At 41.5% G+C, this 21883-nt stretch overlaps 1 protein-coding gene across 7 annotated transcripts in view; it reads right to left on the reverse strand.

The window, feature by feature from the left end:
• The window catches only part of slc12a7b (solute carrier family 12 member 7b), a 382436-nt gene that overhangs the window by 175190 nt on the left and 185363 nt on the right, over positions 1-21883 (reverse strand). For all 7 annotated transcript variants that reach the window (XM_072451243.1, XM_072451246.1, XM_072451242.1 and 4 more), the window contains exons 5-6: positions 358-412; positions 104-234 (exon numbers count right to left, since the gene is read on the reverse strand). In XM_072451243.1, the coding sequence (XP_072307344.1) occupies positions 104-234; positions 358-412 (186 nt within the window). The remainder of the gene's footprint in view (positions 1-103; positions 235-357; positions 413-21883) is intronic.

Consider the following 21883-nt stretch of genomic DNA (forward strand, 5'->3'; position numbering starts at 1 on the left):
AGCTCACGTAAGTCAAGCTCTAAGGGAGAGGCTCATATTCTCAGCATTAGCAGTCAGAGCAGTTGTGTGATAAATGAGTCATGTCATTTGAAGTGCTGCTCACCAGAAGAATCTCAATGGTCCCAAGGATGTACATGGAGCCAGCAAATGTGGTGCCCAGATAAAAGCAAAGGCCTACAGCTCCACCAAACTCTGGCCCCAGAGACCTGGAGATCATGTAGTAGGAGCCTCCAGCTGAGAACACAGGAGCAGGAAGGTTATAACTACTACAGTACACAGAGTACACAGAGTACACACAGTACACACAGTACACACAGTACACACAGTACACACAGTACTGCACATGCACACTCTTACCTGGCACCACGCCATTAGTAGCGACTGCACTCATTGAGATCGCTGTCAGCATGGTCTGTGCAGAAAGAAGCAAAGAGAGGAAACCCAACCAATTCATGAGAGCAGTGTATTGTGCAACAGTCAAATATTCCATGGCTAAAAAGAGAAACTTAAAATGCATGACTAGTTAGACTACACATTTATTTTCAGGGTTTTAACAACAAAAACAATAGAACATTAAGTCCCGCTTTAGACCTGCTTTAGACCTGCTTTAGTCCTCTTTAGTCCTGCTTTAGTCCTCTTTAGTTCTGCTTTAGACCTGCTTTAGTTCTGCTTTAGACCTGCTTTAGTCCTGCTTTAGACCTGCTTTAGTTCTGTTTTAGACCTGCTTTAGTCCTCTTTAGTCCTGCTTTAGTCCTCTTTAGTTCTGCTTTAGACCTGCTTTAGTCCTCTTTAGTCCTATTTTAGTCCTGCTTTAGTCCTGCTTTAGTCCTGCTTTAGTCCTGCTTTAGACCTGCTTTAGTTCTGCTTTAGTCCTGCTTTAGTCCTGCTTTAGTCCTCTTTAGTCCTGCTTTAGTCCTGCTTTAGTCCTGCTTTAGACCCGCTTTAGACCTGCTTTAGTCCTGCTTTAGACCTCTTTAGTTCTGCTTTAGTCCTGCTTTAGTCCTGCTTTAGACCTGCTTTAGTCCTGCTTTAGTCCTGCTTTAGTCCTCTTTAGTCCTGCTTTAGACCTGCTTTAGTCCTGCTTTAGTCCTGCTTTAGTCCTGGTTTAGTCCTGCTTTAGTCCTGCTTTAGACCTGCTTTAGTCCAGCTTTAGTCCCGCTTTAGACCTGCTTTAGACCTGCTTTAGTCCTGCTTTAGTCCTGCTTTAGACCTGCTTTAGTCCAGCTTTAGTCCTGCTTTAGACCTGCTTTAGACCTCTTTAGTTCTGCTTTAGTCCTGATTTAGTCCTCTTTAGTTCTGCTTTAGTCCTGCTTTAGACCTGCTTTAGTCCTCTTTAGTCCTGCTTTAGTCCCGCTTTAGACCTGCTTTAGTCCTCTTTAGTCCTGCTTTAGTCCTGCTTTAGTCCTGCTTTAGTTCTGCTTTAGTCCTGCTTTAGACCTGCTTTAGTCCTGCTTTAGACCTGCTTTAGTCCTCTTTAGTCCTATTTTAGTCCTGCTTTAGTCCTATTTTAGTCCTGCTTTAGTTCTGCTTTAGTCCTGCTTTAGTCCTGCTTTAGTCCTGCTTTAGTCCTCTTTAGTCCTATTTTAGTCCCGCTTTAGTCCTGCTTTAGACCTCTTTAGTCCTCTTTAGTTCTGCTTTAGTCCTGATTTAGTCCAGCTTTAGTCCCGCTTTAGTCCTGCTTTAGACCTGCTTTAGACCTCTTTAGTTCTGCTTTAGTCCTGATTTAGTCCTCTTTAGTTCTGCTTTAGTCCTGCTTTAGACCTGCTTTAGTCCTCTTTAGTCCTGCTTTAGTCCCGCTTTAGACCTGCTTTAGTCCTCTTTAGTCCTGCTTTAGTCCTGCTTTAGTCCTGCTTTAGTTCTGCTTTAGTCCTGCTTTAGACCTGCTTTAGTCCTGCTTTAGACCTGCTTTAGTCCTCTTTAGTCCTGTTTTAGTCCTGCTTTAGTCCCGCTTTAGTCCTGCTTTAGTCCTGGTTTAGTCCTGCTTTAGACCTGCTTTAGACCTGCTTTAGTCCTGCTTTAGTCCTGCTTTAGTCCTGCTTTAGTCCTCTTTAGACCTGCTTTAGTCCTGCTTTAGTCCTGCTTTAGACCTGCTTTAGTCCTGCTTTAGTCCTGCTTTAGTCCTGCTTTAGTCCTGCTTTAGTCCTGTTTTAGTCCTGTTTTAGTCCTGCTTTAGTCCTGCTTTAGTCCTGTTTTAGTCCTGCTTTAGTCCTGCTTTAGTCCTGCTTTAGTCCTGTTTTAGTCCTGTTTTAGTCCTGCTTTAGTCCTGCTTTAGACCTGCTTTAGTCCTGCTTTAATCCTGTTTTAGTCCTGCTTTAGTCCTGCTTTAGTCCTGCTTTAGAACTGCTTTAGTCCTGTTTTAGTCCTGCTTTAGACCTGCTTTAGTCCTGCTTTAGTCCTCTTTAGACCTGCTTTAGTCCTGCTTTAGTCCTGCTTTAGTCCTCTTTAGACCTGCTTTAGTCCTGCTTTAGTCCTGCTTTAGACCTGCTTTAGTCCTGCTTTAGTCCTCTTTAGTCCTGCTTTAGTCCCAATTTAGACCCGCTTTAGTTCTGCTTTAGTCCTGTTTTAGTCCTGTTTTAGTCCTGCTTTAGTCCTGCTTTAGTCCTGCTTTAGACCTGCTTTAGTCCTGCTTTAGTCCTGTTTTAGTCCTGTTTTAGTCCTGCTTTAGACCTGCTTTAGTCCTGCTTTAGTCCTGCTTTAGACCTGCTTTAGTCCTGCTTTAGACCTGCTTTAGTCCTGCTTTAGAACTGCTTTAGTCCTGCTTTAGACCTGCTTTAGTCCTGCTTTAGAACTGCTTTAGTCCTGCTTTAGACCTGCTTTAGTCCTGCTTTAGAACTGCTTTAGTCCCGTTTTAGTCCTGCTTTAGTCCTCTTTAGTCCTGTTTTAGTCCTGCTTTAGTCCTGCTTTAGTCCTGCTTTAGACCTGCTTTAGTCCTGCTTTAATCCTGTTTTAGTCCTGCTTTAGTCCTGCTTTAGTCCTGCTTTAGACCTGCTTTAGTCCTGCTTTAGTCCTGCTTTAGACCTGCTTTAGTCCTGCTTTAGTCCTGCTTTAGACCTGCTTTAGTCCTGCTTTAGTCCTGCTTTAGAACTGCTTTAGTCCTGTTTTAGTCCTGCTTTAGTCCTGCTTTAGTCCTGCTTTAGAACTGCTTTAGTCCTGTTTTAGTCCTGCTTTAGTCCTGCTTTAGTCCTGCTTTAGAACTGCTTTAGTCCTGTTTTAGTCCTGTTTTAGTCCTGCTTTAGTCCTGCTTTAGTCCTGCTTTAGAACTGCTTTAGTCCTGTTTTAGTCCTGCTTTAGACCTGCTTTAGTCCTGCTTTAGTCCTCTTTAGACCTGCTTTAGTCCTGCTTTAGTCCTGCTTTAGTCCTGCTTTAGAACTGCTTTAGTCCTGTTTTAGTCCTGCTTTAGAACTGCTTTAGTCCTGTTTTAGTCCTGCTTTAGTCCTGCTTTAGTCCTGCTTTAGAACTGCTTTAGTCCTGTTTTAGTCCTGCTTTAGACCTGCTTTAGTCCTGCTTTAGACCTGCTTTAGTCCTCTTTAGTCCTATTTTAGTCCTGCTTTAGTCCTGCTTTAGTCCTGCTTTAGTCCTGCTTTAGACCTGCTTTAGACCTGCTTTAGACCTGCTTTAGAACTGCTTTAGTCCTGTTTTAGTCCTGCTTTAGACCTGCTTTAGTCCTGCTTTAGTCCTGCTTTAGTCCTGCTTTAGACCTGCTTTAGTCCTGCTTTAGTCCTGCTTTAGAACTGCTTTAGTCCTGTTTTAGTCCTGCTTTAGACCTGCTTTAGTCCTGCTTTAGTCCTGCTTTAGACCTGCTTTAGTCCTCTTTAGTCCTATTTTAGTCCTGCTTTAGTCCTGCTTTAGACCTGCTTTAGACCTGCTTTAGACCTGCTTTAGTCCTGCTTTAGTCCTCTTTAGTCCTCTTTAGTCCTCTTTAGTCCTATTTTAGTCCTGCTTTAGACCTGCTTTAGTCCTGCTTTAGTCCTGCTTTAGTCCTGCTTTAGACCTGCTTTAGTCCTGCTTTAGTCCTGCTTTAGTCCTGCTTTAGACCTGCTTTAGTCCTGCTTTAGTCCTGCTTTAGTCCTCTTTAGACCTGCTTTAGTCCTGCTTTAGTCCTGCTTTAGACCTGCTTTAGTCCTGTTTTAGACCTGTTTTAGTCCTGTTTTAGTCCTCTTTAGTCCTCTTTAGTCCTGCTTTAGTCCTGCTTTAGTCCTGCTTTAGTCCTCTTTAGTCCTGCTTTAGTCCTGTTTTAGACATGTTTTAGTCCTGCTTTAGTCCTCTTTAGTCCTGCTTTAGTCCTGTTTTAGACATGTTTTAGTCCTGCTTTAGTCCTCTTTAGTCCTGCTTTAGTCCTGCTTTAGTCCTCTTTAGTCCTGCTTTAGTCCTGCTTTAGAACTGCTTTAGTCCTGTTTTAGTCCTGCTTTAGTCCTGCTTTAGTCCTGCTTTAGAACTGCTTTAGTCCTGTTTTAGTCCTGCTTTAGTCCTGCTTTAGTCCTGCTTTAGAACTGCTTTAGTCCTGTTTTAGTCCTGCTTTAGACCTGCTTTAGTCCTGCTTTAGTCCTGCTTTAGAACTGCTTTAGTCCTGTTTTAGTCCTGCTTTAGACCTGCTTTAGTCCTGCTTTAGTCCTCTTTAGACCTGCTTTAGTCCTGCTTTAGTCCTGCTTTAGTCCTGCTTTAGAACTGCTTTAGTCCTGTTTTAGTCCTGCTTTAGTCCTGCTTTAGACCTGCTTTAGAACTGCTTTAGTCCTGTTTTAGTCCTGCTTTAGACCTGCTTTAGTCCTGCTTTAGAGCTGCTTTAGAACTGCTTTAGTCCTGTTTTAGTCCTGCTTTAGTCCTGCTTTAGTCCTGCTTTAGAACTGCTTTAGTCCTGTTTTAGTCCTGCTTTAGACCTGCTTTAGTCCTGCTTTAGACCTGCTTTAGTCCTCTTTAGTCCTATTTTAGTCCTGCTTTAGTCCTGCTTTAGACCTGCTTTAGACCTGCTTTAGACCTGCTTTAGTCCTGCTTTAGTCCTGCTTTAGACCTGCTTTAGTCCTGCTTTAGACCTGCTTTAGTCCTCTTTAGTCCTATTTTAGTCCTGCTTTAGTCCTGCTTTAGAACTGCTTTAGTCCTGTTTTAGTCCTGCTTTAGTCCTGCTTTAGTCCTGCTTTAGAACTGCTTTAGTCCTGTTTTAGTCCTGCTTTAGACCTGCTTTAGTCCTGCTTTAGTCCTGCTTTAGACCTGCTTTAGTCCTCTTTAGTCCTATTTTAGTCCTGCTTTAGTCCTGCTTTAGACCTGCTTTAGACCTGCTTTAGACCTGCTTTAGTCCTGCTTTAGTCCTGCTTTAGTCCTCTTTAGTCCTGCTTTAGACCTGCTTTAGACCTGCTTTAGACCTGCTTTAGTCCTGCTTTAGTCCTCTTTAGTCCTCTTTAGTCCTATTTTAGTCCTGCTTTAGTTCTGCTTTAGTCCTGCTTTAGTCCTCTTTAGTCCTCTTTAGTCCTATTTTAGTCCTGCTTTAGTCCTGCTTTAGACCTGCTTTAGACCTGCTTTAGTCCTCTTTAGTCCTATTTTAGTCCTATTTTAGTCCTGCTTTAGACCTGCTTTAGTCCTGCTTTAGACCTCTTTAGTCCTGCTTTAGTCCTGCTTTAGTCCTCTTTAGCCCTATTTTAGTCCCGCTTTAGTCCTGCTTTAGTCCTGCTTTAGTCCTCTTTAGTCCTGAATTTGTCCTCTTTAGTCCTCTTTAGTCCTGCTTTAGACCTGCTTTAGTCCTCTTTAGACCTGCTTTAGTCCTGCTTTAGACCTGCTTTAGTCCTGCTTTAGTTCTCTTTAGTCCTGCTTTAGACCTGCTTTAGTCCTGCTTTAGTCCTGCTTTAGTCCTGCTTTAGACCTGCTTTAGTCCTGCTTTAGTCCTGCTTTAGTCCTGCTTTAGACCTGCTTTAGTCCTGCTTTAGTCCTGCTTTAGTCCTCTTTAGACCTGCTTTAGTCCTGCTTTAGTCCTGCTTTAGACCTGCTTTAGTCCTGTTTTAGACCTGTTTTAGTCCTGTTTTAGTCCTCTTTAGTCCTCTTTAGTCCTGCTTTAGTCCTGCTTTAGTCCTGCTTTAGTCCTGCTTTAGACCTGCTTTAGTCCTGTTTTAGACATGTTTTAGTCCTGCTTTAGTCCTCTTTAGTCCTGCTTTAGTCCTGCTTTAGTCCTCTTTAGTCCTGCTTTAGTCCTGGTTTAGACCTGTTTTAGACCTGTTTTAGTCCTGCTTTAGTCCTGCTTTAGTCATGTTTTAGTCCTGTTTTAGTCCTCTTTAGTCCTCTTTAGTCCTGCTTTAGTCCTGCTTTAGTCCTCTTTAGTCCTGCTTTAGTCCTGTTTTAGACATGTTTTAGTCCTGCTTTAGTCCTCTTTAGTCCTGCTTTAGTCCTGCTTTAGTCCTCTTTAGTCCTGCTTTAGTCCTGGTTTAGACCTGTTTTAGACCTGTTTTAGTCCTGCTTTAGTCCTGCTTTAGTCATGTTTTAGTCCTGTTTTAGTCCTCTTTAGTCCTGCTTTAGACCTGCTTTAGTCCTGCTTTAGACCTGTTTTAGTCCTGTTTTAGACCTGCTTTAGTCCTGCTTTAGTCCTGCTTTAGTCCTCTTTAGTCCTGCTTTAGTCCTCTTTAGACCTGCTTTAGTCCTGCTTTAGTCCTCTTTAGTCCTCTTTAGTCCTGTTTTAGTCCTCTTTAGTCCTCTTTAGTCCTGCTTTAGTCCTCTTTAGTCCTCTTTAGTCCTGCTTTAGTCCTGCTTTAGTCCTGCTTTAGTCCTGCTTTAGTCCTGTTTTAGTCCTGTTTTAGTCCTCTTTAGTCCTGCTTTAGTCCTGTTTTAGACATGTTTTAGTCCTGCTTTAGTCCTCTTTAGTCCTGCTTTAGTCCTGCTTTAGTCCTCTTTAGTCCTGCTTTAGTCCTGGTTTAGACCTGTTTTAGACCTGTTTTAGTCCTGCTTTAGTCCTGCTTTAGTCATGTTTTAGTCCTGTTTTAGTCCTCTTTAGTCCTGCTTTAGTCCTGTTTTAGACATGTTTTAGTCCTCTTTAGTCCTGCTTTAGTCCTGGTTTAGACCTGTTTTAGACCTGTTTTAGTCCTGCTTTAGTCCTGCTTTAGTCATGTTTTAGTCCTGTTTTAGTCCTCTTTAGTCCTCTTTAGTCCTGCTTTAGTCCTGCTTTAGACCTGCTTTAGTCCTGCTTTAGACCTGTTTTAGTCCTGTTTTAGACCTGCTTTAGTCCTGCTTTAGTCCTGCTTTAGTCCTCTTTAGTCCTGCTTTAGTCCTCTTTAGACCTGCTTTAGTCCTGCTTTAGTCCTCTTTAGTCCTCTTTAGTCCTGTTTTAGTCCTCTTTAGTCCTCTTTAGTCCTGCTTTAGTCCTCTTTAGTCCTCTTTAGTCCTGCTTTAGTCCTGCTTTAGTCCTGCTTTAGTCCTGCTTTAGTCCTGTTTTAGTCCTGTTTTAGTCCTCTTTAGTCCTGCTTTAGTCCTGTTTTAGACATGTTTTAGTCCTGCTTTAGTCCTCTTTAGTCCTGCTTTAGTCCTGCTTTAGTCCTCTTTAGTCCTGCTTTAGTCCTGGTTTAGACCTGTTTTAGACCTGTTTTAGTCCTGCTTTAGTCCTGCTTTAGTCATGTTTTAGTCCTGTTTTAGTCCTCTTTAGTCCTCTTTAGTCCTGCTTTAGTCCTGCTTTAGAACTGCTTTAGTCCTGTTTTAGTCCTGCTTTAGTCCTGCTTTAGTCCTGCTTTAGAACTGCTTTAGTCCTGTTTTAGTCCTGCTTTAGTCCTGCTTTAGTCCTGCTTTAGAACTGCTTTAGTCCTGTTTTAGTCCTGCTTTAGTCCTGCTTTAGTCCTGCTTTAGAACTGCTTTAGTCCTGTTTTAGTCCTGCTTTAGACCTGCTTTAGTCCTGCTTTAGTCCTCTTTAGACCTGCTTTAGTCCTGCTTTAGTCCTGCTTTAGTCCTGCTTTAGAACTGCTTTAGTCCTGTTTTAGTCCTGCTTTAGAACTGCTTTAGTCCTGTTTTAGTCCTGCTTTAGTCCTGCTTTAGTCCTGCTTTAGAACTGCTTTAGTCCTGTTTTAGTCCTGCTTTAGACCTGCTTTAGTCCTGCTTTAGACCTGCTTTAGTCCTCTTTAGTCCTATTTTAGTCCTGCTTTAGTCCTGCTTTAGACCTGCTTTAGACCTGCTTTAGACCTGCTTTAGTCCTGCTTTAGTCCTGCCTTAGACCTGCTTTAGTCCTGCTTTAGTCCTGCTTTAGAACTGCTTTAGTCCTGTTTTAGTCCTGCTTTAGTCCTGCTTTAGTCCTGCTTTAGAACTGCTTTAGTCCTGTTTTAGTCCTCTTTAGTCCTATTTTAGTCCTGCTTTAGTCCTGCTTTAGACCTGCTTTAGTCCTGCTTTAGTCCTGCTTTAGACCTGCTTTAGTCCTGCTTTAGTCCTGCTTTAGTCCTCTTTAGTCCTATTTTAGTCCTGCTTTAGTCCTGCTTTAGACCTGCTTTAGACCTGCTTTAGTCCTGCTTTAGTCCTCTTTAGTCCTGCTTTAGACCTGCTTTAGACCTGCTTTAGACCTGCTTTAGTCCTGCTTTAGTCCTCTTTAGTCCTCTTTAGTCCTATTTTAGTCCTGCTTTAGTTCTGCTTTAGTCCTGCTTTAGTCCTCTTTAGTCCTCTTTAGTCCTATTTTAGTCCTGCTTTAGTCCTGCTTTAGACCTGCTTTAGACCTGCTTTAGTCCTCTTTAGTCCTATTTTAGTCCTATTTTAGTCCTGCTTTAGACCTGCTTTAGTCCTGCTTTAGACCTCTTTAGTCCTGCTTTAGTCCTGCTTTAGTCCTGAATTTGTCCTCTTTAGTCCTCTTTAGTCCTGCTTTAGACCTGCTTTAGTCCTCTTTAGACCTGCTTTAGTCCTGCTTTAGACCTGCTTTAGTCCTGCTTTAGTCCTGCTTTAGTCCTGCTTTAGTCCTGCTTTAGACCTGCTTTAGTCCTGCTTTAGTCCTGCTTTAGTCCTCTTTAGACCTGCTTTAGTCCTGCTTTAGTCCTGCTTTAGTCCTGCTTTAGTCCTGTTTTAGACCTGTTTTAGTCCTGTTTTAGTCCTCTTTAGTCCTCTTTAGTCCTCTTTAGTCCTGCTTTAGTCCTGCTTTAGTCCTCTTTAGTCCTGCTTTAGTCCTGTTTTAGACATGTTTTAGTCCTGCTTTAGTCCTCTTTAGTCCTGCTTTAGTCCTGCTTTAGTCCTGTTTTAGTCCTGTTTTAGTCCTCTTTAGTCCTGCTTTAGTCCTGCTTTAGACCTGCTTTAGTCCTGCTTTAGTCCTCTTTAGTCCTGCTTTAGTCCTGGTTTAGACCTGTTTTAGACCTGTTTTAGTCCTGCTTTAGTCCTGCTTTAGTCATGTTTTAGTCCTGTTTTAGTCCTCTTTAGTCCTGCTTTAGTCCTGTTTTAGACATGTTTTAGTCCTGCTTTAGTCCTCTTTAGTCCTGCTTTAGTCCTGCTTTAGTCCTCTTTAGTCCTGCTTTAGTCCTGGTTTAGACCTGTTTTAGACCTGTTTTAGTCCTGCTTTAGTCCTGCTTTAGTCATGTTTTAGTCCTGTTTTAGTCCTCTTTAGTCCTCTTTAGTCCTGCTTTAGTCCTGCTTTAGACCTGCTTTAGTCCTGCTTTAGACCTGTTTTAGTCCTGTTTTAGACCTGCTTTAGTCCTGCTTTAGTCCTGCTTTAGTCCTCTTTAGTCCTGCTTTAGTCCTCTTTAGACCTGCTTTAGTCCTGCTTTAGTCCTCTTTAGTCCTCTTTAGTCCTGTTTTAGTCCTCTTTAGTCCTCTTTAGTCCTGCTTTAGTCCTCTTTAGTCCTCTTTAGTCCTGCTTTAGTCCTGCTTTAGTCCTGCTTTAGTCCTGCTTTAGTCCTGTTTTAGTCCTGTTTTAGTCCTCTTTAGTCCTGCTTTAGTCCTGTTTTAGACATGTTTTAGTCCTGCTTTAGTCCTCTTTAGTCCTGCTTTAGTCCTGCTTTAGTCCTCTTTAGTCCTGCTTTAGTCCTGGTTTAGACCTGTTTTAGACCTGTTTTAGTCCTGCTTTAGTCCTGCTTTAGTCATGTTTTAGTCCTGTTTTAGTCCTCTTTAGTCCTCTTTAGTCCTGCTTTAGTCCTGCTTTAGAACTGCTTTAGTCCTGTTTTAGTCCTGCTTTAGTCCTGCTTTAGTCCTGCTTTAGTCATGTTTTAGTCCTGTTTTAGTCCTCTTTAGTCCTCTTTAGTCCTGCTTTAGTCCTGCTTTAGAACTGCTTTAGTCCTGTTTTAGTCCTGCTTTAGAACTGCTTTAGTCCTGTTTTAGTCCTGCTTTAGTCCTGCTTTAGTCCTGCTTTAGAACTGCTTTAGTCCTGTTTTAGTCCTGCTTTAGTCCTGCTTTAGTCCTGCTTTAGAACTGCTTTAGTCCTGTTTTAGTCCTGCTTTAGACCTGCTTTAGTCCTGCTTTAGTCCTCTTTAGACCTGCTTTAGTCCTGCTTTAGTCCTGCTTTAGTCCTGCTTTAGAACTGCTTTAGTCCTGTTTTAGTCCTGCTTTAGAACTGCTTTAGTCCTGTTTTAGTCCTGCTTTAGTCCTGCTTTAGTCCTGCTTTAGAACTGCTTTAGTCCTGTTTTAGTCCTGCTTTAGACCTGCTTTAGTCCTGCTTTAGACCTGCTTTAGTCCTCTTTAGTCCTATTTTAGTCCTGCTTTAGTCCTGCTTTAGACCTGCTTTAGTCCTGCTTTAGTCCTGCTTTAGAACTGCTTTAGTCCTGTTTTAGTCCTGCTTTAGTCCTGCTTTAGTCCTGCTTTAGAACTGCTTTAGTCCTGTTTTAGTCCTCTTTAGTCCTATTTTAGTCCTGCTTTAGTCCTGCTTTAGACCTGCTTTAGTCCTGCTTTAGTCCTGCTTTAGACCTGCTTTAGTCCTCTTTAGTCCTATTTTAGTCCTGCTTTAGTCCTGCTTTAGACCTGCTTTAGACCTGCTTTAGTCCTGCTTTAGTCCTCTTTAGTCCTGCTTTAGACCTGCTTTAGACCTGCTTTAGACCTGCTTTAGTCCTCTTTAGTCCTCTTTAGTCCTATTTTAGTCCTGCTTTAGTTCTGCTTTAGTCCTGCTTTAGTCCTCTTTAGTCCTCTTTAGTCCTATTTTAGTCCTGCTTTAGTCCTGCTTTAGACCTGCTTTAGACCTGCTTTAGTCCTCTTTAGTCCTATTTTAGTCCTATTTTAGTCCTGCTTTAGACCTGCTTTAGTCCTGCTTTAGACCTCTTTAGTCCTGCTTTAGTCCTGCTTTAGTCCTCTTTAGCCCTATTTTAGTCCCGCTTTAGTCCTGCTTTAGTCCTGCTTTAGTCCTCTTTAGTCCTGAATTTGTCCTCTTTAGTCCTCTTTAGTCCTGCTTTAGACCTGCTTTAGTCCTCTTTAGACCTGCTTTAGTCCTGCTTTAGACCTGCTTTAGTCCTGCTTTAGTTCTCTTTAGTCCTGCTTTAGTCCTGCTTTAGTCCTGCTTTAGACCTGCTTTAGTCCTGCTTTAGTCCTGCTTTAGTCCTGCTTTAGTCCTGCTTTAGACCTGCTTTAGTCCTGCTTTAGTCCTGCTTTAGTCCTCTTTAGACCTGCTTTAGTCCTGCTTTAGTCCTGCTTTAGTCCTGCTTTAGTCCTGTTTTAGACCTGTTTTAGTCCTGTTTTAGTCCTCTTTAGTCCTCTTTAGTCCTCTTTAGTCCTGCTTTAGTCCTGCTTTAGTCCTCTTTAGTCCTGCTTTAGTCCTGTTTTAGACATGTTTTAGTCCTGCTTTAGTCCTCTTTAGTCCTGCTTTAGTCCTGCTTTAGTCCTGTTTTAGTCCTGTTTTAGTCCTCTTTAGTCCTGTTTTAGACATGTTTTAACGTCCCATTTAAATCCACCTGTAAACCTAGAAAGGTTCACAGCTGTTGATCAAGAGAGAGAACTTCAGCCCTTATGTCCTCTAAAAGCTCCACTTGTGTCCTAGACCCCATTCCAAGCTCCTCAAAGACATTCTCCCCCTAATTATAGACCCTATTCTTAATATAATAAATACTTCACTCGAAAGTGGCTATGTTCCACAGTCCTTCAAACATGCAGTCATTAAACCTCTTCTGAAAAAGACTCATCTAGATCCCGACCTATTGGTAAACTACAGACCTATTTCAAATCTTCCCTTCGTCTCTAAAATCCTTGAAAAAGTTGTAGTAAAACAGCTTTGTCGCCACCTGCAGGACAATAACTTATTTGAAGTTTTCCAGTCAGGGTTCAGAGCCCACCACAGCACTGAAACTGCACTAGTTAAAGTCACAAATGATTTGTTATTAGCCGCTGACGATGGACTGGTCTCAATCCTGGTTCTGTTGGACCTCAGCGCAGCATTTGACACCATTGACCACAACATTCTACTGCAGAGGTTAGAATGTGATGTAGGTGTTGGAGGAACAGCCCTCAGCTGGTTTAAATCCTATCTATCTGATAGGTTCCAATTTGTTAATGTAAACCAGAGCTCCTCACCAAGCTCTAAAGTAATTCACGGTGTGCCACAGGGTTCGGTACTCGGTCCAATTCTGTTTACTCTTTATATGCTACCATTAGGCAACATTATCAGAAAGCATGACATTAACTTCCACTGCTATGCAGACGACACTCAGCTGTATTTATCAATGAAACCTGATCAGAGCGATCAAGTAGACAGACTTAGTACTTGTGTGAAGGAGATAAAAACCTGGATGACACTAAACTACCTGCTTCTTAACCCTGAAAAAACCGAGGTCATTGTGCTTGGCCCTAAGCATCTACGAGACGCTCTATCTGAGCAGATAGTCACACTGGACAATGTCAGTGTAGCCTCCAGTTCTACTGTAAGAAACCTTGGAGTCTTATTTGACCAGGAGCTCTCATTTAAAGCTCATATAAATCAAGCTTGTAAAACAGCCTATTTCCATTTGCGCAACATCGCCAAAATCAGAAGAATCCTGCCTAAAAGTGATGCCGAAAAACTTATCCATGCATTTGTAACGACTAGATTAGACTACTGTAACTCCCTGCTTGCAGCGTGTCCTAAAAGCTCCATAAAAAGCTTTCAACTGGTTCAAAATGCAGCAGCAAGATTACTAACAGGAACAAAAAGAAGAGAGCACATTACGCTGGTGCTGAAGTCTCTTCACTGGCTCCCCGTCGAGTCCAGAATCAAATTCAAAATTCTACTCTTGACCTACAAAGCCATAAATGACATGGCCCCATCCTACCTCAAAGATGCTATAGAACCATATCATCCAAACAGAGCTCTTCGCTCTCAGAATGCCGGCCTTCTGGTGGTGCCAAGAGTCTCTAAAAGTACTGTAGGAGGTAGAGCCTTCTGGTGGTGCTAAGAGTCTCTAAAAGTACTGTAGGAGGTAGAGCGTTTAGCTACCAAGCTCCTGTGTTATGGAATCAGCTCCCGACCCATGTTAAATATGCTGACACAGTCTCTTCATTTAAGTCCAGGCTTAAAACGTTCCTCTTTGAAATCGCTTATGGTCAGAGTAGTTAGGAACAGAAAGATAAACCCACAGCTTCAGCTACGCTGCCCTAGGAGTAACTATGCTGGGGGAAGTATGACAGCTTGAGCACTATCCTCTTCTTCTGACTACTTATGCTATCAAACAATATTTATTTTTTAATTCCACTTGCAAACTGTTCACCGCCTTCTTTTTTTTCTCTCACTCCTGAGGACCTGTGGACCCAGATGTCCCTCCCCTGGTGAAGTGTCCCTGCCCTGTGTGGACGGTCCCTCATCTGCCTGAAGAGTGGGTCCAGCTCGCCTCAGTCGGTCCCTCATCTGCCTGAAGAGTGGGTCCAGCTCGCCTCCGACGGTGCCTCATCTACCTGAAGAGTGGGTCCAGCTCGCCTCCCACGGTCCCTCATCTGCCTGAGGAGTGGGTCCAGTTCGCCTCCGACGGTCCCTCATCTGCCTGAAGAGTGGGTCCAGTTCGCCTCAGACGGTCCCTCATCTGCCTGAAGAGTGGGTCCAGCTCGCCTCAGACGGTCCCTCATCTGCCTGAAGAGTGGGTCCAGTTCGCCTCAGTCGGTCCCTCTTCTGCCTGAAGAGTGGGTCCAGTTCGCCTCAGTCGGTCCCTCTTCTGCCTGAAGAGTGGGTCCAGCTCCAGTCTCCTCGTGTCCGTCTGTGAGAGTCGGATCTCTCCTTCACTGGAACTCCTCCAGGTTTCTACGCTTTTTTCCCAAAGAGGTTTTTTTTGTAGTTTTTCCTGGCCGAGAAGGAGAGTCTAAGGACAGAGGACCCTGGGACATCGTCCCTCGCCACCACAGACATTGTCTGACTTCATCGCCACCACAGACATTGTCTGACTCCATCGCCACCACAGACATTGTTGATTCATTTCTCCCTGTGGCCCTCAGAGGCAACTGTTGTTGTGATTTTGGGCCTTACAAAAATAAATTGATTTGATTTGATTTGGTTTTAGTCCTGCTTTAGTCCTCTTTAGTCCTGCTTTAGTCCTGCTTTAGTCCTCTTTAGTCCTGCTTTAGTCCTGGTTTAGACCTGTTTTAGACCTGTTTTAGTCCTGCTTTAGTCCTGCTTTAGTCATGTTTTAGTCCTGTTTTAGTCCTCTTTAGTCCTCTTTAGTCCTGCTTTAGTCCTGCTTTAGACCTGCTTTAGTCCTGCTTTAGACCTGTTTTAGTCCTGTTTTAGACCTGCTTTAGTCCTGCTTTAGTCCTGCTTTAGTCCTCTTTAGTCCTGCTTTAGTCCTCTTTAGACCTGCTTTAGTCCTGCTTTAGTCCTCTTTAGTCCTCTTTAGTCCTGTTTTAGTCCTCTTTAGTCCTCTTTAGTCCTGCTTTAGTCCTCTTTAGTCCTCTTTAGTCCTGCTTTAGTCCTGCTTTAGTCCTGCTTTAGTCCTCTTTAGTCCTCTTTAGTCCTGTTTTAGTCCTCTTTAGTCCTCTTTAGTCCTGTTTTAGTCCTCTTTAGTCCTCTTTAGTCCTGCTTTAGTCCTCTTTAGTCCTCTTTAGTCCTGCTTTAGTCCTGCTTCATAGTTGATCCATGTTCTCCTGGTAGATGGTTTAGTCTTGGTTTATCCTCTTGTCCCAGGTATTTAGCACCAGTCGGTTTCTGGTCAACACTAAGTTTGAATTGTCTGGGTTTGAATGCTTTTGTCACATTTGTAGGACTGTAATACTGTAATACTGTAATACTGTAATACTGTGATACTGTAATATTGTAATATTGTAATACTGTAATACTGTAATACTGTAATATTGTAATACTGTAATACTGTAATATTGTAATATTGTAATACTGTAATACTGTAATACTGTGATACTGTAATATTGTAATACTGTAATACTGTGATACTGTGATACTGTGATATTGTGATATTGTAATATTGTAATATTGTAATACTGTAATACTGTAATATTGTAATATTGTAATATTGTAATACTGTAATACTGTGATACTGTGATATTGTAATATTGTAATATTGTAATACTGTAATACTGTAATACTGTAATACTGTAATATTGTAATACTGTAATATTGTAATACTGTGATATTGTAATACTGTAATACTGTGATACTTTAATATTGTAATATTGTAATACTGTAATACTGTAATACTGTAATATTGTAATACTGTAATACTGTAATACTGTGATACTGTAATATTGTAATATTGTAATACTGTAATACTGTAATACTGTAATATTGTAATACTGTAATACTGTAATACTGTGATACTGTAATATTGTAATACTGTAATACTGTAATATTGTAATACTGTAATACTGTAATACTGTGATACTGTGATATTGTGATATTGTAATATTGTAATATTGTAATATTGTAATACTGTAATACTGTAATATTGTAATATTGTAATATTTTAATACTGTAATACTGTGATACTGTGATATTGTAATATTGTAATACTGTAATACTGTAATACTGTAATATTGTAATACTGTAATATTGTAATACTGTAATATTGTAATACTGTAATACTGTAATATTGTAATATTGTAATATTGTAATATTGTAATACTGTAATATTGTAATACTGTAATACTGCAATATTGTAATACTGTAATACTGTAATACTGTAATACTGTAATATTGTAATACTGTAATACTGTAATATTGTAATACTGTAATATTGTAATATTGTAATATTGTAATATTGTAATACTGTAATATTGTAATACTGTAATACTGCAATATTGTAATACTGTAATATTGTAATACTGTAATACTGCAATATTGTAATACTGTAATATTGTAATATTGTAATATTGTAATACTGTAATACTGTGATATTGTAATATTGTGATATTGTAATATTGTAATACTGTAATACTGTATTATTGTAATACTGTAATATTGTGATATTGTAATATTGTGATATTGTAATATTGTGATATTGTAATACTGTAATACTGTAATATTGTGATATTGTAATACTGTAATACTGTAATATTGTGATATTGTAATACTGTAATACTGTAATATTGTAATACTGTAATATTGTGATATTGTAATATTGTGATATTGTGATATTGTAATATTGTAATACTGTAATACTGTAATATTGTAATATTGTGATATTGTAATACTGTAATACTGTGATACTGTAATATTGTAATATTGTGATATTGTAATACTGTAATACTGTGATACTGTAATATTGTAATATTGTAATACTGTAATACTGTAATACCGTATTATTGTAATATTGTGATATTGTAATATTGTGATATTGTAATATTGTAATATTGTAATACTGTAATACTGTAATATTGTGATATTGTAATACTGTAATACTGTAATATTGTGATATTGTAATATTGTAATATTGTAATATTGTAATATTGTGATATTGTAATACTGTAATACTGTAATATTGTGATATTGTAATATTGTAATATTGTAATATTGTGATATTGTAATATTGTAATATTGTAATAATGTGATATTGTAATATTGTGATATTGTAATATTGTAATATTGTAATATTGTGATATTGTAATACTGTAATACTGTGATACTGTAATATTGTAATATTGTAATACTGTAATACTGTAATACTGTGATATTGTAATACCGTATTATTGTAATATTGTGATATTGTAATATTGTGATATTGTAATATTGTGATATTGTAATACTGTAATACTGTGATACTGTAATATTGTAATATTGTAATACTGTAATACTGTAATACTGTGATATTGTAATATTGTGATATTGTAATATTGTAATACTGTAATACCGTATTATTGTAATATTGTGATATTGTAATATTGTAATACTGTAATACCGTATTATTGTAATATTGTGATATTGTAATATTGTGATATTGTAATATTGTGGTTTGTGTAAATGTGCCACTGTGAGTGAGGAGGATCTATAGAGGATTGTATATTAATAATAATAATAATATTGTGTTATGAATATAAGTATTTATATAGTCTGGAGAGAAAAAAACCTTTGCATTAATAGTTCTTTTAATCAGAACATATTTTCTCAAAATTGTGGTGAATAAAATGTCTTTTTCTTTTCTCATTTTTGTTTAATATTTGTAATGATTTAATTGTTATTTGAAGGCGACAAACACAAGAACGACACGTGAGAGATGAGATAAAGTCCATTCCTAAAGAAGGGCCCCTGAAAGTCCCTGGCCCCTGAATGTCCCCGGCCCCTGAATGTCCCCGGCGCCTGAAGGTCCCCGGCCCCTGAATGTCCCCGGCCCCTGAAGGTCCCCGGCCCCTGAATGTCCCCGGCCCCTGAAGGTCCCCGGCCCCTGAATGTCCCCGGCCCCTGAAGGTCCCCGGCCCCTGAACCTTCTCTGTGGATTTGAGCCACATCGGCCACAATGGCACAGGAGGATGTCACTTCACACACACAGAGCTGCTGTCCTGTCAGCAGCTCTGCGTAAGGCCCAAACCAGATATTATTCACATCTAATAGAAGTCAACTAAAGTAATTCCTTTTCAGCACTGTAGCTAGGCTAACAAACTGTCACAGTGCAGTAGAGCCCTCAATCCCAGCTTCTCTCAGCTCTGATGATTTCCTCCTATTTTTTAACAATAAAATAAAAACAATCAGAGATAAATTAGATGAAATTACCCCCGCTATTAGCCCTGAACTAGCCCAAGCTGTAAATCTAACGTCCCATATAAATCCACCTGTAAACCTAGAAAGGTTCACAGCTGTTGATCAAGAGAGAGAACTTCAGCCATTATGTCCTCTAAAAGCTCAACTTGTGTCCTAGACCCCATTCCAAGCTCCTCAAAGACATTCTCCCCCTAATTATAGACCCTATTCTTAATATAATAAATACTTCACTCGAAAGTGGCTATGTTCCACAGTCCTTCAAACATGCAGTCATTAAACCTCTTCTGAAAAAGCCTAATCTAGATCCCGACCTATTGGTAAACTACAGACCTATTTCAAATCTTCCCTTCGTCTCTAAAATCCTTGAAAAAGTTGTAGTAAAACAGCTTTGTCGCCACCTGCAGGACAATAACTTATTTGAAGTTTTCCAGTCAGGGTTCAGAGCCCACCACAGCACTGAAACTGCACTAGTTAAAGTCACAAATGATTTGTTATTAGCCGCTGACGATGGACTGGTCTCAATCCTGGTTCTGTTGGACCTCAGCGCAGCGTTTGACACCATCGACCACAACATTCTACTGCAGAGGTTAGAATGTGATGTAGGTGTTGGAGGAACAGCCCTCAGCTGGTTTAAATCCTATCTATCTGATAGGTTCCAATTTGTTCATGTAAACCAGAGCTCCTCACCAAGCTCTAAAGTAATTTACGGTGTGCCACAGGGTTCGGTGCTCGGTCCAATTCTGTTTACTCTTTACATGCTGCCGTTAGGTCACATGATCAGGTCACATGGCATTAACTTCCACTGCTCTGCAGACGACACTCAGCTGTATTTATCAATGAAACCTGATCAGAGCGATCAAGTAGACAGACTTAGTGCTTGTGTGAAGGAGATAAAAACCTGGATGACACTAAACTACCTGCTTCTTAACCCTGAAAAAACCGAGGTCATTGTGCTTGGCCCTAAGCATCTACGAGACGCTCTATCTGAGCAGATAGTCACACTGGACAATGTCAGTGTAGCCTCCAGTTCTACTGTAAGAAACCTTGGAGTCTTATTTGACCAGGAGCTCTCATTTAAAGCACATATAAATCAAGCTTGTAAAACAGCCTATTTCCATTTGCGCAACAAGAGCCAAAATCAGAAGAATCCTGCCTAAAAGTGATGCCGAAAAACTTATCCATGCATTTGTAACGACTAGATTAGACTACTGTAACTCCTGCTCACAGCAGGTCCTAAAAGCTCCATAAAAAGCTTTCAACTGGTTCAAAATGCAGCAGCAAGATTACTAACAGGAACAAAAAGAAGAGAACACATTACGCCGGTGCTGAAGTCTCTTCACTGGCTCCCCGTCGAGTCTAGAATCAAATTCAAAATTCTACTCTTGACCTACAAAGCCATAAATGACATGGCCCCATCCTACCTCAAAGATGCTATAGAACCATATCATCCAAACAGAGCTCTTCGCTCTCAGAATGCTGGCCTTCTGGTGGTGCCAAGAGTCTCTAAAAGTACTGTAGGAGGTAGAGCCTTCTGGTGGTGCCAAGAGTCTCTAAAAGTACTGTAGGAGGTAGAGCGTTTAGCTACCAAGCTCCTGTGTTATGGAATCAGCTCCCGACCCATGTTAAATATGCTGACACAGTCTCTTCATTTAAGTCCAGGCTTAAAACGTTCCTCTTCGAAATCGCTTATGGTCAGACTAGTTAGGAACAGAAAGATAAACCCACAGCTTCAGCTACGCTGCCCTAGGAGTAACTATGCTGGGGGAAGTATGACAGCTTGAGCACTGTCCTCTTCTTCTTCTGACTACTTATGCTATCAAACAATATTTATTTTTTGATTCCACTTGCAAACTGTTCACCGCCTTCTTTTCTTTCTCTCACTCCTGAGGACCTGTGGACCCAGATGTCCCTCTCCTGGTGAAGTGTCCCTGCCCTGTGTGGACGGTCCCTCATCTGCCTGAAGAGTGGCTCCAGTTCGCCTCAGTCGGTCCCTCTTCTGCCTGAAGAGTGGGTCCAGCTCGCCTCAGACGGTCCCTCATCTGCCTGAAGAGTGGGTCCAGCTCGCCTCAGTCGGTCCCTCTTCTGCCTGAAGAGTGGGTCCAGCTCGCCTCAGACGGTCCCTCATCTGCCTGAAGAGTGGGTCCAGCTCGCCTCAGTCGGTCCCTCTTCTGCCTGAAGAGTGGGTCCAGCTCGCCTCAGACGGTCCCTCATCTGCCTGAAGAGTGGGTCCAGCTCGCCTCAGTCGGTCCCTCTTCTGCCTGAAGAGTGGGTCCAGCTCCAGTCTCCCTCGTGTCCGTCTGTGAGAGTCGGATCTCTCCTTCACTGGAACTCCTCCAGGTTTCTACGCTTTTTTCCCAAAGAGGTTTTTTTTGTAGTTTTTCCTGGCCGAGAAGGAGAGTCTAAGGACAGAGGACCCTGGGACATCGTCCCTCTCTAAGGACAGAGGACCTGGGACATCGTCCCTCGCCACCACAGACATTGTTGATTCATTTCTCCCTGTGGCCCTCAGAGGCAACTGTTGTTGTGATTTTGGGCCTTACAAAAATAAATTGATTTGATTTGATGTAGAAAACAGGCAGAAAAGATGGAGGACAAAGTCTGAATCATCAGCGTCTTTAAAAAGACAGAAATGTCTTCTTTGTGTCCATCACTTGAGTCCACGTGTCCAGCGTGGACGATTCCATGTCTGCAGTTCAGTTCTCTTTGTTTAGGAGCATTCTGCCTCTGCTGCTCTTTTGAGCTCCTGTTTTTAACTTTAAAGTCACAGAAGAGCAGCTGAGGACAAAGAGGGACAAAGAGGGACAAAGAGGGACAAAGAGGGACAAAGAGCAACAAAGAGGGACAAAGAGGGACAAAGAGGGACAAAGAGGGACAAAGAGCAACAAAGAGGGACAAAGAGGGACAAAGAGCAACAAAGAGGGACAAAGAGGGACAAAGAGGGACAAAGAGCAACAAAGAGGGACAAAGAGGGACAAAGAGGGACAAAGAGGGACAAAGAGGGACAAAAAGGGACAAAGAGGGACAAAGAGGGACAAAGAGCAACAAAGAGGGACAAGGAGGGACAAAGAGGGACAAAGAGCAACAAAGAGGGACAAAGAGGGACAAAGAGCAACAAAGAGGGACAAAGAGGGACAAAGAGCGACAAAGAGGGACAAAGAGGGACAAAAAGGGACAAAGAGGGACAAAGAGCAACAAAGAGGGACAAAGAGGGACAAGGAGGGACAAAGAGGGACAAAGAGCAACAAAGAGGGACAAAGAGGGACAAAGAGGGACAAAGAGGGACAAAGAGCAAAAAAGAGGGACAAAGAGGGACAAAGAGGGACAAAGAGCAACAAAGAGGGACAAAGAGGGACAAAGAGGGACAAAGAGCGACAAAGAGGGACAAAGAGGGACAAAGAGGGACAAAGAGCGACAAAGAGGGACAAAGAGCGACAAAGAGGGACAAAGAGGGACAAAGAGCAACAAAGAGGGACAAAGAGCGACAAAGAGGGACAAAGAGGGACAAAGAGGGACAAAGAGGGACAAAGAGGGACAAAGAGCGACAAAGAGGGACAAAGAACGACAAAGAGGGACAAAGAGCGACAAAGAGGGACAAAGAGCAACAAAGAGGGACAAAGAGCGACAAAGAGGGAAAAAGAGGGACAAAGAGGGACAAAGAGGGACAAAGAGCAACAAAGAGGGACAAAGAGGGACAAAGAGGGACAAAGAGCAACAAAGAGGGACAAAGAGGGACAAAGAGCGACAAAGAGGGACAAAGAGGGACAAAAAGGGACAAAGAGGGACAAAGAGCAACAAAGAGGGACAAAGAGGGACAAGGAGGGACAAAGAGGGACAAAGAGCAACAAAGAGGGACAAAGAGGGACAAAGAGGGACAAAGAG

Source organism: Eucyclogobius newberryi, unplaced genomic scaffold (assembly GCF_026437365.1).
Source record: "Eucyclogobius newberryi isolate DKJ021-1_F unplaced genomic scaffold, fEucNew1.0.hap1 SCAF_18, whole genome shotgun sequence".
Classification (NCBI taxonomy): Eukaryota; Metazoa; Chordata; class Actinopteri; order Gobiiformes; family Gobiidae; genus Eucyclogobius; species Eucyclogobius newberryi.